The sequence below is a fragment of the Schistocerca cancellata genome, chromosome 12, assembly GCF_023864275.1.
Source record: "Schistocerca cancellata isolate TAMUIC-IGC-003103 chromosome 12, iqSchCanc2.1, whole genome shotgun sequence".
NCBI lineage: Eukaryota > Metazoa > Arthropoda > Insecta > Orthoptera > Acrididae > Schistocerca > Schistocerca cancellata.
Genome location: NC_064637.1, coordinates 60,766,442 through 60,783,708, shown reverse-complemented (window position 1 = coordinate 60,783,708; position 17,267 = coordinate 60,766,442). Strand labels below are relative to the sequence as shown.

Here is a 17,267-nt window from a genome sequence, read left to right as displayed (position 1 = left end):
TGAATCTGCTTGGTGTATTCATCTCTTGGTCTCCCTCTACGATTTTTACCCTCCACGCAGCCCTCCGATGCTACATTGGTGATCCCTCGATGTCTCAGAACATGTCCTACCAACCGATCCCTTCTTCTAGTCAAGTTGTGCCACAGGCTCCCCTTCTCCCCAATTCTATTCAATACCTCCTCATTAGTTATGTGATATACCCATCTGATCTTCAGCATTCTTCTGTAGCACCACATTTCGAAAGCTTCTATTCTCTTTTTGACCAAACTATTTATCATCTATGTTTCACTTCCATACAAGGCTACACTCCATACAAATACTTTCAGAAACGACTTCCTGACACTTAAATCAATACTCGATGCTAACAAATTTCTCTTCTTCAGAAACACTTTCTTTGCCCTTGCCAGTCTACATTTTATATCCTCTCCACTTCCACCATCATCAGTTATTCTGCTCCCCAAATAGCAAAACTCCTTTACTACTGTAAGTGTCTCATTTCCTAATCTAATTCCCTCAGCATCACCCGACTTAATTCGACTACATTCCATTACCCTCATTTTGCTTTTGTTGTTGTTCATCTTATACCCTCCTTTCAAGAAACTGTCCATTCCGTTCAGCTGCTCTTCCAAGTCCTTTGCTGTTTCTGGCAGAATTACAATGTCATCGGCGAACCTCAAAGTTTTTATTTCTTCTCCATGGATTTTAATACCTACTCCGAATTTTTCTTTTGTTTCCTTTACTGCTTGCTCAATATATAGATTGAATAACATCGGGGAGAGGCTACAACCCTGTCTCACTCCCTTCCCAACCACTGCTTCCCTTTCATGTCCCTCGACTCTTATAACTGCCATCTGGTTTCTGTACAAATTGTAAATAGCCTTTTGCTCACTGTATTTTACCCCTACCACCTTCAGAATTTGAAAGAGAGTATTCCAGTTAACATTGTCAAAAGCTTTCTCCAAGTCTACAAATGCTAGAAACGTAGGTTTGCTTTTCCTTAATCTATTTTCTAAGATAAGTCATAGGGTCAGTATTGTCTCAAGTGTTCCAACATGTCTACGGAATCCAAACTGATCTTCCCTGAGGTTGGCTTCTATCAGTTTTTCCATTTGTCTGTAAAGAATTCGCGTTAGTATTTTGCAGCTGTGACATATTAAACTGATTGTTCGGTAATTTTCACATCTGTCAACACCTGCTTTCTTTGGGATTGGAATTATTATATTTTTCTTGAAGTCTGAGGGTATTTCGTCTGTCTCATACATCTTGCTCACCAGATGGTAGAGTTTTGCCAGGACTGGCTCTCCCAAGGATGTCAGTAGTTCTAATGGAATGTTGTCTCCTCCCGAAGCCTTGTTTCGGCTCAGGGCTTTTAGTGCTGTGTCAAACTCTTCATGCAGTATCATATCTCCTATTTCATCTTCACCTACATTCTCTTCTATTTCTATAATATTGTCCTCAATAACATTTGTATTTTCTCCTTTCATCAATTAAATTCAGGATCTCTTCTGTTACCCAAGGATTTCTGCTAGCCCTTGTCTTTCTACCTACTTGATCCTCTGCTGCCTTCACTATTTCATCCCTCAAAGCTACCCATTCTTCTTCTACTGTATTTCTTTCCCCCATTCCTGTCAATTGTTCCCTTATGCTCTCCCTGAAGCTCTCTACAACCTCTGGTTCTTTCAGTTTATCCAGGTCCCATCTTCTCAAATTACCACCTTTTTGCAGTTTCTTCAGTTTTAATCTACATTTCATAACCAATAGATTGTGGTCAGAGTCAACATCTGCCCCTGGAAATGTCTTACAATTTAATATCTGGTTCCTAAATCTCTGTCTTACCATTATATAATCTATCTGATACCTTTTAGTATCTCCAGGGTTCTTCATGTATACAAACTTCTTTCATGATTCTTGAACCAAGTGTTAGCTATGATTAAGTTATGCTCTGCGCAAAATTCTGCCAGGCGGCTTCCTCTTTCATTTCTTAGCCCCAATCCATATTCACCTGCTATGTTTCCTTTTCTCCCTTTTCCTACTCTCAAATTCCAGTCACCCATGACTATTAAATTTTCGTCTCCCTTCACTACCTGAATAATTTCTTTTATCTCATCATACATTTCATCAACCTCTTCGTCATCTGCAGAGCTAGTTGGCATATAAACTTGTACTACTGTGGTAGGCATGGGCTTCGTATCTATCATGGCCACTATAATGTGTTCACTATGCCGTTTGTAGTAGCTTACCCATACTCCTGTTTTTTTATTCATTATTAAACCTACTCCTGCATTACCCCTATTTGATTTTGTAATTATAACCCTGTATTCACCTGACCAAAAGTCTTGTTCTTCCTGCCACCAAACTTCACTAATTCCCACTATATCTAAATTTAACCTATCCATTTCCCTTTTTAAATTTTCTAACTTACCTGCCCGATTAAAGGATCTGACATTCCACGCTCCGATTCGTAGAACGCCAGTTTTCTTTCTCCTCATATCGGCGTCCTCTTGAGTAGTCCCCAATCCAAATGGGGGAATATTTTACCTCCGGAACATTTTACCCAAGAGGACGCCATCATCATTTAATCATACAGTAAAGCTGCATGCCCTCAGGAAAAATTACGGCTGTAGTTTCCCCTTGCTTTCAGCCGTTCACAGTATCAGAACAGCAAGGCCGTTTTGGTTAGTGTTGCAAGGCCAGATGAGTCAGTCATCCAGATTGTTGCCCCTGCAACTACTGAAAAGGCTGCTGCCCCTCTTCAGGAACCACACACTTGTCTGGCTTCTCAACAGATACCCCTCCGTTGTTGTTGCACCTACGGTACGGCTATCTGTATCGTTGAGGCATGCAAGCCTCCCCACCAATGGCAAGGTCCATGGCTCAGGGGGGAGATGATAGATGAGATAAAAGAAAATTCACAGATGGTGCTTCGCCTCCAGGAAGAGGTGTGTCAAGACTGCTCCTGCAAGTGGAAACAGTATTGAGAATGGTGTATCAACTGTGGAGGAGAGTTTTTTGAAGGAGACTATGCACAATAAGTAAAAGGTAAGCATAGAAAAATCTTGTGAATAGAATTCCAGAATTTTTTGAACAGATGTTGTATGCTTCTCCCCAGCTCCACTAGTTATTGTTCACCGGTTTGGAAAAAGTCACATAAGTGTAATAAAATGTGGAAACAAAACAAAGTGGCAGTATTGAAGAAAGTGACAAAACTCATTGATTATGCTCCTACACTGTCAATGTGGTCACAGAGATTATAATTGTCATAATATTGTGATACCTGCATGAATATAGAGGTATGACCTGGGATGTTATTGTTATTAATATCTTCAAACATATTAAAAACTGGGAAATATTATACTGATGGTAGGAAGTGGGGTTTAAATAATATAACTACGGAATGTTAAATGTATAAAAAATAAAGATCGTTGTGAACAAATTCTTTGTTATAGTTGCTAAACTTGAGGATACTGGATGTTCTTTTGCAAACAAAGATCCATGACTACTAGCCCAGTTGTCACATCACTGCCAAGATTATAGTATTAGTGTAAGTAATGTTAAGAAAGAGCTGTTAAAATTTAAAATTAATCGAAGTCCCAAGGCATAGTATCATACCCTATAGTCAAAAGGAAGTGCAGGCTACACCCGTCTACAGAAAGGCTAGCGGCATTGATCCACAAAGTTACTATCCAGTATCATTAATATAGATCTGTTGCAGAATCTTAGAACATATTCTGAGCTAAAGCATAAAAGGTATCTCGAACAGAATGACCAGCCCCATGCCAGCCAAATAGCCTGAATTCTGAAAACGTTGATCATATGAAATATGACTTGTACTTTTCTTCTTCCACGACATATTGAAAGTTGTGGATTTCCTGGTCGGAAAGATGCAGTGTGTCATGTTATCTTGGCTGAAGAGTCATTAACAAAAGTAGAAGTAGCTTTAGGAGTGTTGTCCATGTTCATGATTGCCACAAGTTCTGGAACTCAGGGAATTTCGAACGTGTCAGGGAAATATCAGCAAAATTGCCGCTTTCAACACTACCGCTGCTATAAAATCCACCGTTCCCTGTTTACAAACATTTCTCGTGTAATCTCGTGAATACTATTTCACAGCTTCAGTTCCTTTCACCTATTAAACAACCATTTTGGCTAGTTCTAACAACTTTCGCTTTATTTCCATTCCCGTTTTTCCCACATCACCGATCCTTCTTTTAGCAGCTTCCACTTGATCGTCGGGAGTATGTGGCTGAGGGACTGCGTCAGCTTTCAGACAACACTACATACAAAGTTTGCCAAGGTAATCCCATTCCGGATGTTCAGGCGGAGCTTCAAGGAATCCTCAGAACCTTAGGCCCCCTACAAAACCTTTCACCTGACTCCATCAACCTCCTGACCCCACCGACACCCAGCACCCCTACCTTCTACCTACTTCCTAAAATTCACAAACCCAAACATCCCAGCCTCCCCATTGTAGCTGGTTACCAACCCCCCACAGAACGTATCTTTGCCTACGTAGATCAACACCTTCAACCCTTTACATGCAGTCTCCCATCCTTCAGCAAAGACACCAACCACTTTCTCGGACAGCTGGAATCCTTACCCAATCTGTTCCCCCCGGAAACCATCCTTGTAACCATTGATGCCACTTCCTTATACACAAATATCCCACACATCCAGGGCCTCGCTACGATGGAGCACTTCCTTTCACGCCGATCACCTGCTACCCTACCTAAAACCTCTTTCCTCATTACCTTAGCAAGCTTCATCCTGACCCACAACTTCTTCACTTTTGAAGGCCAGACATACCAACAATTAAAGGGAACAGCCATGGGTACCAGGATGGCCCCCTCGTACGCCAACCTATTTATGGGTAGCTTAGAGGAAGCCTTCTTCGTTACCCAAGCCTGCCAACCCAAAGCTTGGTACAGATTTATTGATGATATCGTCATGATCTGGACTCACAGTGAAGAACAACTCCAGAATTTCCCCTCCAACGTCAACTCCTTTTGTTCCATCAGATTCGCCTGGTCCTACTCCAAATCCCATGCCAGTTTCCTAGCCGTTGACCTCCATCTGTCCAATGGCCAGCTTCACACATCCGTCCACATCAAACGCACTAACAAGCAACAGTATCTCCATTATGACAGCTGCCACTCATTCCATATCAAACAGTCCCTTCCCTACAGCTTAGGTCTTCATGGCAAACAAATCTGCTCCAGTCCTGAATCTCTGAAGCATTACACCAATAACCTGAAAACAGCTTTCGCATCCCGCAACTACCCTCCCGACCTGGTACAGAAGCAAATAGCTAGACACACTTCCTCATCCCTTCAAACCCAGAACCTCCCACAGAAGAACCCCGAAAGTGCCCCACTTGTGACAGGATACTTTCCGGGACTGGATCAGACTCTGAATGTGGCTCTCCAGCAGGGATACGTCTTCCTCAAATCCTGCCCTGAAATGAGATCCATCCTTCACGAAATCCTCCCCACTCCACCAAGAGTGTATTTCCGCCGTCCACCTAACCTTTGTAACCTCTCGGTTCATCCCTATGAAATCCCCAAACCACCTTCCCTACCCTCTGGCTCCTACCCTTGTAGCCTCCCCCGGTGTAAAACCTGTCCCATGCACCCTCCCACCACCATCTACTCCAGCACTGTAACCCAGAAGGTGTACACAATTAAAGGCAGAGCCACGTCTGAAAGCACCCACATGATTTACCAACTGACATGCCTACACTGTGAAGCCTTCTGCATGGAAATGACCAGCAACAAACTGTCCATTCGCATGAACGGACACAGGCAGACAGTGTTTGTTGGTAATGAGGATCACCCTGTGGCTAAACACGCCTCGGTGCACGGCCAGCACATCTTGGCACAGTGTTACACCGTCCGGGTTATCTGGATACTTTCCACTGACACCAACCTATTAGAACTCCAGAGATGGCAACTTGCCCTTCAATATATTCTCTGTTCCCGTTACCCACCAGGCCTCAACCTCCGCTAATTTCAAGTTGCCGCCCCTCGTACCTCACCTGCCATTCAACATCATCTTTGCCTCTGTGCTTCCACCTTGACTGACATCTCTGCCCAACCTCTTTGCATTTACATATGTCTGCCTGTGTCTGTATATGTGCGGACGTGTGTGTGTGTGTGTGTGTGTGTGTGTGTGTGTGTGTGTGTGTGTTCTTTATTGTGTCTATCAACATATCAGTGCTTTCTCGTTTGTTAAGTTACAACATCTTTGTTTTTTATATATCCATTGATCATGACTGGGCCAAATATCTCACGAAATAAGTGTCAAACGGAAAATCTACAAAGAATGAAACTTGTCTATCTCGAAGGGTGAAACCAGATGGTGCTATGGTTGGCCTGCTAGATGGCGCTGCCATAGGTCTAACAGACATCAGCTGCGTTTTTTTTTTTACATAGGAACCCCCATTTTTTTTACATATTCGTGTAGTACGTAAAGAAATACGAATGTTTTAGTTGGACCACTTTTTTCGCTTTGTGATAGATAGTGCTGTAGTAGTCACAAACATATGGTTCACAATTGTAGACGAACAGTTGGCAACAGGTAGGTTTTTTAAATTAAAATACAGAATGTAGGTACCTCTGAACATTTTTATTTCGGTTGTTCCAATGTGATACATGTACCTTTGTGGACTTATCATTTCTGAGAACGCGTGCTGTTACAGCGTGATTACCTGTAAATACCACATTAATGCAATAAATGCCCAAAGTGATGTCCGTCAGCCTCAATGCATTTGGCAATATGTGTAATGACATTCCTCTCAACAGCGAGTAGTTCGCCTTCCGTAATGTTCGCACATGCATTGACAATCCGCCGACGCATGTTGTCAGGTGTTGTCGGTGGATCACGATAGCAAATATCCTTCAACTTTCCCCACAGAAAGAAATCCGGGGACGTCAGATCCGGTAAACATGCGGGCCATGGTATGGTGCTTCAACAACCAATCCTCTTGTCATGAAATATGCTGTTCAATACCACTTCAACCGCAAGTGAGCTATGTGCTGGACATCCATCATGTTGGAAGTACATCGCCATTCTGTCGTGCAATAAAACATCTTGCAGTAACATCGGTAGCATGTTACGTAGGAAATCAGCATACATTGCACCATTTAGATTGCCATTGATAAAATGGGGGCCAATTGTCCTTCCTCCCATAATACCACACCATACATTTGTCTACTACTGATGTGAGGATTAGCCGCAACAGCAGCTAAAACACCTACTAAGTAATCATCATTTGTTGCAGGTCATGGCCGAACACTTCCTGTTCCCTTAAATGACATAACTATCCGGCTAACGATCCAGACACTTGGATGATATCCAGGATACCGAGCAGCATACATAGCACATGCCCATTGGGCATTTTGATCACAATAGCCATACATCAACACGATATCGACCTTTTCCGCAATTGGTAAATGGTCCTTTTTAACACAGGTAATGTATCACGAAGCAAATACCGTCTGCACTGGCGTAATGTTACGTGGTACCACGTACGTATACGTTTGTGACTATTACAGCGCTATCTATCACAAAGCGAAAAAAGCTGTCCAACTAAAACATTCATATTTCTTTATGTACTACACGAATATGTAATAAAAAATGGGGGTTCCTATTTTAAAAAACGCAGTTGATATCTGCTTGACCTATGGCAGCGCCATCTAGCAGGCCAAGCATAGCACCATCTGGTTTCCCCCTTCAAGCTAGACGAGTTTCGTTCTTTGTAGTTTTTCCGTTTGATGCTTATTTCGTGAGACATTTGGCCTGGACACTATCAGTGGACCCAATGGAAAATCCAGGATGGAATGTAACAATACGAGAGAAGGAAAGTTGCTACTCATCATATAGTGGAGACACTACATATAGTGGAAACTACACTGCTGTGTAGTTTCAGCTCTCTGAGACTGCAGACGTGTCTGCAAGTTGCACTTGCGTGTGTGTGAGAGAGAGAGAGAGAGAGAGAGAGAGAGAGAGAGAGAGAGAGAGAGAGAGAGAGTGTGTGTGTGTGTGTGGGGGGGGGGGGGGGGGTTACTGCTGACAAAGGCCTTAATGGCTGAAAGCCATGATTGTGTGAATCTTTTTATTGTGCCTATAGCGTCTCAGCATCTTTGTTATATGGTGAGTAGCAATTTTCCTTCTCTTATATATGTATATTATTCTGTTTTGTAGCCAAAATTATTCAACATAGATACAGACACTTGTGACTAAATTAACAGTGAAATTAACCTATCCTTAATGTTCAGTTACATATACGATCATTGCCACACACGGTCTTAGCATCAGGAATGTGTCTCCACTGGGTTTAGGTTCACATCTCACATATTCATTAAACCCAGAAACATAGGTGGGTGCCAGCAACCCACTTTCAGTATTTAACTTAAAACTGAAATTATAACATTTATAACCGGAGTTGCTCTTCTTGCAGGTGAAAATGTATGCATAGAAGAGTGTTATGAAAAAGCCCAAAAAGCTAAAGGAAAGGTTCGGTGGACAGTCTCCAAAAACTTTGCCAGTGCACAAAGGCAATAAACACTCGCACATTTATCTGAACTTAAGCCCCATCTCTAATGATGCCATTGTCAACAGGAAGTTAAACACTAATTTCCCTTCATTTTTTTTCTTTCTACTGCTACTATTCAAGCAGTATTTATTACTATGATTATAAAGTTTTTCACTATATCGTGTAAGTTTTGATGATTTTTGATTGCATCTGAAACATAGCTACATTACAAGGAATGCTTCTTACCTTGAGTGTGTTGACGTTGAATATAATTTGGCTCTCCTTTACCATTGATTCTCAACTGCCGTGCCTTTTTGTGCTTGTCAGACTTCTGATCTTTCTGTTCCCGCATTGCTTTCAAGAATAGTTTCTCCAATTTTTTGTTTTTTGAGTGTATCATGTCCAAACTTGGAATCAGAAAGAATGAAGATTATAATTTTCTTTTCTTGATAACCTTCAATTGTTTGTTCCTACACTTCAGATCTCAGCGCATCTCTGAGGCAGGCCAGGGTTCCGAGGAACTTATATTCCCACATCTGAGCAGATATTTGCTTTCGGGAAGTTCCTGCAATTACTGTTCCGTATTGGAGATGTGTGTCATCCTTCAGTAGCATTCACAATACGCAGATAAAGATGACAACACCGCACAATATCACCGCTCTCATCTATGACATTTTATAATTTCAGTTGCAAGTATCATTCATCTGTAGGAAGACGTAGGGATACACATCAGTCCTCTGGCACAGTCTGTACAGACTCTTACAAGGGAACCTCCCCATCGCACCCCCCTCAGATTTAGTTATAAGTTGGCACAGTGGATAGGCCTTGAAAAACTGAACACAGATCAATCGAGAAAACAGGAAGAAGTTGTGTGAAACTATGGAAAAAATAAGCAAAATATACAAACTGAGTAGTCCATGCGCAAGATAGACAACATTAAGGATAATCTGAGCTCAGGAGCGCCGTGGTTAGCGTGAGCAGGTCCGGAACGAGAGGTCCTTGGTTCAAATCTTCCCTTGAGTAAAAAGTTTACTTTCTTTATTTTCGCAAAGTTCGTTCATTGATGTCTCTGTTGACTGTAATAAGTTTAGTGTATGTGTTTTGCGACCGCACCCCAAAACCGTGCGATTAGTAAAGGAAAGGACGTGCCTCTCCAATGAGAACCGAAAACATTTGATTGAAAGGTCATAGGTCAACCGATTCCTCCACAGGAAAACACTTTGATATATTCTATACGACACTGGTGACGGCATGTGCGTCACATGACAGGAATATGTTGTCGACCCACCTAACTTGTACACTTGGCGAATGACAAAAGATTCTTCTACCTTGCCCGATTTAGGTTTTCTTGTGGATGTGATAATCACTCCCAAAAAAGTGATGAAAACATAAGAGTTTGTCACATAAACTGAAAATAAAAAGTTAAAATTTTCAGTCGAGGGAAGACTTGAACCAAGGACCTCTAATTTTGCACCTGCTCATGCTAACAACAGGACCAAGGCGCTCCTTAGCTCACAATCTCCTTCATGTTGCCTATCTTGAGCATGGAGTACTCAGTTTGTATATTTTGCTTATTTTTTTCATAGTTCCACACAACTTCTTCCTGTTCCCTCGATTGATCTATGTTCAGTTTTTCAAGGCCTATCGACTGTGCCAACTTATAACTAAATCTGAGGGGGGTGCGATGGGGAGGTTCTCTTGTTAGTGTCGATTTAGCGAGGTGAAATAAAAGTATAAAAAGTAAAACAACTGTAAATGATGTTTCCTTTCTACCATTATTGGAGCCAGTATGTCCTAAAGTTAATGTTAAAGTTGATCCCATCAGTTTTGCACCTTTTTTTCATTATTGTTTAGCTTTTGTATCTATTTGCTTCTGATTTCATGTGAAACATAATTTTTATTATAGTAGCTAAAACAGTCTACTGTGGGGTTTTGACAGATTCTCTCTCTGACTTGCTGAGGATATTATTCAGGAATGAACTGTCAGTATATTACCATGTTGCAGGGTATCAAAGCACTGTGACTCGGACTCCTGTAGATGTAGCACGAATGAGCGGGAGATGATACGGACTTTCATGAATGCCCCGTATTTGCGTAAGGTACACCTGTGGCAAGGCGTCACCTCACACGTCATCTATATGCTCTCCGCAAGATGTTTCAAACTGTTGGAGCTCCGCCTGCCTCATACCCAGAAGCTTACCCACTTGGTGAGTCTGACATTCTATAGGTTAAAGTGTTGGTCTTTATTCTGGAGGATACTTTTTTAATTTATTTTTTTACTGTTTACTGTTTTAAATATCCACTGCTAAGCAAGCCTGTTAGTTGTAACACAGGGTGTGGTGTGCGTACTGTTAAGACCTTCGGTACACACACCATCAGATTGACTTGTCGCTCTAGCGAAGTAGGCGAGTGTCAGCAATATGTCTCGTGGTCTTATCGTGGCGTGTTTATCTTCTGCCATTACGTCAGACGATAGAAATGCCACTTGCATGCTTAGAGTAGCAGATTGACGGTGACCAACTTTAAACAGAACTTGATTAATTTTCACACACATTTATTAAAATAATAAAAAGCATAGACATTACGTAACTTGATTCTGGATGCTGTTTACAATTGACAATCTGAAGTTCCTTTGGCCTTGGTACGTTGATCTTATTCTCACATATCTCTGATACTTACCTTGCGTGTTCAGGTATCACTGCGCGAGTGTGATCCGCGAGGAGAAAAGGTTCTACGTTAGCAGCAATATCATTGGCTGCATTACCGTATTTACTCGAATCTAAGCCGCACTTTTTTTCCCGTTTTTGTAATCCAAAAAACCGTCTGCGGCTTAGAATCGAGTGCAAAGTAAGCAGAAGTTCTGAAAAATGTTGGTAGGTGCCACCACAACTAACTTCTGCAGTCGAATATATGTAGCGATTCACAGGCATACTTTTCAGGCACAAATATAAATACTGGCGACAAAACCTCTGCATCAGTAAATAAATAAAAAAAACGGTGGAAGACGACATTTTTTCTCCGCCCCGAGTTTCGACCACTGCATTTTCATACATTATCCAACGAAGTAAATACAAATTCCGTATTGTTCATCTTTGAATGTAGCAACATTTCAATATACTGTACTACGAAAATCCGACTGGCAAGACTGTTTAGGATGTTTGTCAATATGGCCAACTCTACGTTCTGAATTTTTTCTACCTATGAGAAGAGATGGTTGCTAATAGGAACTTTTATGAATTGTGAATCGCATGCAGTATTCTCTTCACCATAAGAATAATACGTATATAAACATTTCACCATGTATTGTTTCGTGTTTGCTGCTATCTCATTTAAATCCTGCCTGCTTAATAAACTACGAAACTAAAGTGAGACGACAGCAAACGCGGAAGAATATACGTATCATGTTTATATTCGTATCATTCTTACGCCTAATAGTGATACAGTGAGAACTGAAGCGTGGCAATTAACTAGATTTTTAAATCTAAGATGACTCTAATTTCTGTGCAGAATGTTATGTACTAAAGAGGCGTCTGCAAAGGTTTTCAAACGGAGAAAAAGTTTCGCTAAACTCTCGTTCAGAACATCTTCTATAATAAGCATTCTATTATTTGGTTCTTGTTGATCATCGTCGTTAAAGAAAGCAGCAGTGTTAGTAAAAACAAATAGTCTCTTGCCATTGTTTCGGTAATGAGACGATTCCTCTCTTTTTCTGAAAATTGTGAGCGGCGGTAGCGCGCACAAAAGCAAGCCATGCTGCGAGCGGGACAGGTCGTAAACACTCATTATCAGAATGCGACAAACAGTGCATGACACAGTACAGTAATACATTTTCAGCTTATTGTGACGTAAACACCTATAACAAAGAGAACGGCACTTATCAGATCAAAGAAAAATAAGCAATCAATCCAAACCAGACGAAGCACGTGAAAAAGGAAGGGTACCCTATATACGGACGGAGCGCCTGACGCATAGCAATGGCTACCTGGAACCTGGTAAAGCTTAACTGCTAAGCTTACTACGCGAACCAAACTACTGTAGCTGTATCGTCATTCATTCAACCTAAATCGTGTCTCATATTACAATGGGCCAACTTTGTTTCGATTTGGAGGTGCGGCCTAAAACTTTACTCTCCCCTTGAATTTCGAGTACCTATCAAATTTAAGGTGCGGCTTAGATTCGGGAAATTTTTTTTTTCCTTGATTTCGAATCTCATTTTTCAGGTGCGGCTTAGATTCGAGTGCGGCTTAGATTCGAGTAAATACGGTACATATTAATACGCGGATCGGGAAGCAGAATTTGGTCCATCTCTAAGGCAGCGCCATCTCGTAGTGCGGAGACGGACGAGCGCTGCGCCTGCGCTGTTGTGCTTAGCGGGGCACGCTCTAGTGGGAAAGTTGTGTACGCGCTGACTACGCGGAACTATGTACACAACACAGGGCAACCATACACAGCCTTTACCTGCTTCTTAGAAGATGTGAAAGTTTGCACCAGGCCTTCTTTAGAGCAGTAATTGTGTAAAATTTGGTATCCTGCAGAGATAGACACAGTTGGGAGGGGACAAAAAAATTGTTAGTATAGAGCAGAAAATGTAACTTTTTGCAGAAAGATATCATATATCTTCTCAACGAAGTGAAGTCTTCTCTCCCCCCCCCCCCCCCCCCCCACACACACACACTCACACTCACACTCTCTCTCTCTCTCTCTCTCTCTCTCTCTCTCTCTCTCTGTCTGTCTTTCGTGTGTGTGTGTGTGTGTGTGTGTGTGTGTGTGTGTGTGTGTGTGTGTGTGTGTGTGTGTGGCAAACACGGGCCCAGAGTTGTTGCAGTACCACCTCCCTTTCCGGTGCTGCATCTGTTACTATACCTCCTTGGTCGTTTTAACTGAGCACTGTTTCAGGACTGACTCAAACTTCCATATGACATACTGTCTTCGGCCCCACCACTCGCAGCTTCACTTGGATTCTCACCACACAATTTTGAGGGGACAGACGTATTCAATGTACGAGGGCGGTAAATAAGAAATGCCCCACATCTTTTTAAAAAGCCATTAATATACATAGACAAATCTCCTTGTTGGAGCTTCACATTTGATGTTTGTTCTGTGTGCTGGTGAAGTTTTGAACCGTTCTGCCAGATGGCAGAACCGTAGCACAGCATCAAAATGGCATCTACATACAACTCACATTATAAGCAGCATGCTGTTACTGAATTGACAGCCTTATAGAATGCAGAAACAGAGCTCCACGATCAGCCACACACGGGACGTCCTCTCACAGCCAGTGCGCCAGACGTGCTGAATCGTGCGGACGCCATTATTCGTGCCGACCGGCGCATAATAACTGGACAATTGGCTCTACAGTTGTTGGTCAACATTGGAAGTGCGTTTGCAATGATAGAGACAGTGAAAACATGGCTGTGCCTACAGGACAAGCCTGTACCAGCAGGGAATACATTCTCTTCCACAATGTTGGCGTACAGTCATAGAATGTGATGGAGACTATGTAGAAAAATAGGACCTGGACAAGACATATTGATGTATATTGTAATCAAATCATAAATCTAAACAATAAATATATTTTGAGAAAAGAAGTGAGGCGTTACTTATTGAACGATCCTCATAAGTATTACAATTGCCATTTTGCCCATTGAGGCTAGTAATAATAATTTTTTTCATTTTTTTAACAATGTCTGGAAAAAGCACATTGGTGGTGACCTTACAACTGTACTAAATTTATGAAATTTATTTGCAAATTGTGGAATCTTTCTGTCATTAGCTGCATTAGGTATGAAGATATTGCCTGTTGGTGACACATGAACATTTGAGTAAGATGATCACCAAAGTCTGTGTTTTTTTTTTTTTTTTCTTTTCCCCCAGACATTGTTACAAAAGAAAATCAGGAAAAAGAGTACTTAGTATGTCCTCAAACTGGCGAGGATACTTTTACTGTGACAAAGCCATTATTTTTTGTGGAACATGTTTAAGATAAATTTTTAGAAGTTAAATCATTGAGAAAAATGCACAATGGAGATTGCTATTGATTCGAGCTGCCTCTGCTGTACAATGTGCTACTCTAGAGGCACATGTTGGCCTGGGTGACAAACCAGTGACTGTTGCCCAATGCATACGGTGCAAGGAATTGTCACCCACTGAGGCCTTACACTACAGACAGGCGAGGAGGTTCAGGCTAATCTCAAGCAGCGAGTTGTACGGTTTGTCAGGTGCTTTCACAAAGGTCCCGAGGATGATACAACAGGAACAGGCCTTTGACGGGAATGTCATCTCTGAAAAAGTTAATCTCATATCCCACCACTGATGGGAACTTCCGACGCTTACGCTATACTCGTATGTCAGTCTACTGTGCAGCCGACCCAAAATGTAGTAACTGCGGGTGCTCACTCTACAAAAGTAATTCTTGTGAGTGACAACCCTTGTGTGTCAATTGTGTAGAACATGATCCTCCAAGTTCACCAGCTTGCTCAGTTTTAAAGAAAGGAAAGAAAAAATTTGCAGAAATATTAATCTGTTGATCAGCTGTCATAAAATCTACGAATGCATACGTGCTGTCACTATGAGGTCCAGTTATGCAAAAGCCACAGCCGTCACTCCCACTATCACAGTTTTTTCAGAATCAATTCTCCCACTGACCACCACCTCTTGTGGTTCCTGGTGCGCTATCTTTGGGAACCGTTTCCCACTCCTGGCCGAAGCAGCAGTCTCCTCCCCTGGCTTCTACTGGCAGGGTGTGCGAGGGGGGACCCAAAAGAAACCAGATTGTTGTCATAAAAAATTATTCATGAACCTTTTTACAAAATTACTTCAGTCACCTTCAAAATACTCTCCATTACATGCGATGCACTTGTCAAGTCTCTTTTCCCACTGTTGGAAGCACGTTTGGAACTCTTCGAGTTTGATATTGTCCAGTGCCCTTTGCGAAGCTGTTTTTACTGTCTCCACATCGTCATAACGCTCCCCTTTTAGCGTTTTTTTCATTCGTGGAAATAGGAAAAAGTCGCACGGGGCTAGGTCTGGCAAATACGGAGCGTGGGGAACGACAGACCACCTCTGAGATGCCAAATAGTGGGTCACTCGTAAGGCCGTGTGTGCTGGAGTGTTGTCATGATGCAGAAACCAGTCACCTGATCGCCAAAGTTCCTGGCGTTTCCTCCTCACATCCTCTCGCAGACGCCTTAAAACATCCAAGTAAAAGTGCTGGTTAACAGTCTGGCCAGGGGATATGAATTCTCAATGCACAGTTCCACGAACATCAAAAAAGACAATGATCATCGTCTTCACATTTGATCTCACTTGCCGTGCTTTTTTTGGTCTGGGAGGGTTGGGAGTCCTCCACTGGCTTGACGCTTGCTTGGTTTCTGGGTCGTACCCCTAACACCAACTCTCATCCCCTGTAATGACTTTGTTCAAGAAGTTTGGGTCACATGCAATCTCTGTTTTCAAATCCTGACACACATTCGTGGGGATGGTTTTTTCCTCCTGTGTGAGAAGGCACGGAACAAATTTAGCAGCAACATGTCTTGTGTGCAAATCCTCACTCAAAATCCGCTGGCACGAGCTCCAACTGATTCCTGTCTCTGCTGAAATTTGGTCAATCGTTTGGCGACGATCCTCGTTGATCTTTTGGCGGACCTTTTCAATGTTCTCCTCATTTCGCAATGTTGAAGGGCGTCCAGAATGAGCTTGGTCTGCAGCACACATCTCACCACATTTAAAGCGCCCAAACCACTCGAAAACCTGTGTGCGGCTCATAGCTTCCTCCTGGAATGCTTCCTGAAGCATTTGGTGTCTCTCTGTTGCAGTTTTTTTAAGCAGGAGACAAAATTTCACACACACACACACACACACACAAAACACACACACACACACACACACACACACACACACACACACACACACTTTGTTCTTTTAAAGTTGCCATAACGACTTCGCAGAGGTAACCTGCCAACAGTCAGAGAAACACAATACCACACTTGCACGTTCGGCTCTACACTGATGCCGTCTGCACAGCTGTTTCATGAAGGTCTCTACTAACACCATCTAGAGTGAGAACCCTGCACTATGTCTAAGAGTGGCAGCGCCCTCAGAGTCCGGTTTATTTTGGATCCCCCCTCGTATATATCCAAGGACAACCGGAAATTCCAGGAAATACATGATAATCTTTTCCTCCAGGAGAAAACCAGGAAAAATTGGGAATTTTTCATTGTTTCAGTTTTGAGTTAAATTTTTGTAATTTAACTGGTAAGAACTTATACCCTTAACAAAGAATTTTACTTTAGCCCGCTAATGCAGAATAATACTGCAGCAATAAAACATAATGGATAGAAAAACACCAATATAAAACTTAAGGTGCAAAGAAAATGTGCCCTTTACAACAATAAAACACAGTGCCCCAAGGTGTCTACGACCCAGGAGATCTGGGAAAAACCCGGGAATTTTTTCATCCGGGTGAAAACCGGGAAAAACCCGGGAATTTTTTAGAATTCTGGGAGTCTATTAGTGTTGTAGTTTTCAGTTAAATTTTTGTGATTTTGACTGATAAGAATCAATACTCCAACAAAGGATATTACTGTATCCCTCTTCTGCGGAATAATACTGCAGCAACAAAACATGAACGAGAGGGGAAAAAAAACGAAAATAAAACTTAAGTCGCAAAGGAAATGCGCCATATACAACAGCAAAACATAGTGCTCATACAAGCGTGTGCCAACAGCAAGGTGTGTCA

At 42.0% G+C, this 17,267-nt stretch overlaps 1 protein-coding gene across 3 annotated transcripts in view; it reads left to right on the top strand.

Annotated features, from left to right (window-relative positions):
* LOC126109776 (uncharacterized) overlaps window positions 1–17,267 on the top strand; it is a 136,953-nt gene that overhangs the window by 33,372 nt on the left and 86,314 nt on the right. For all 3 annotated transcript variants that reach the window (XM_049914831.1, XM_049914830.1, XM_049914832.1), the window contains one exon: window positions 10,536–10,737. In XM_049914831.1, coding sequence (XP_049770788.1) covers window positions 10,536–10,737 — 202 coding nt within the window. The remainder of the gene's footprint in view (window positions 1–10,535; window positions 10,738–17,267) is intronic.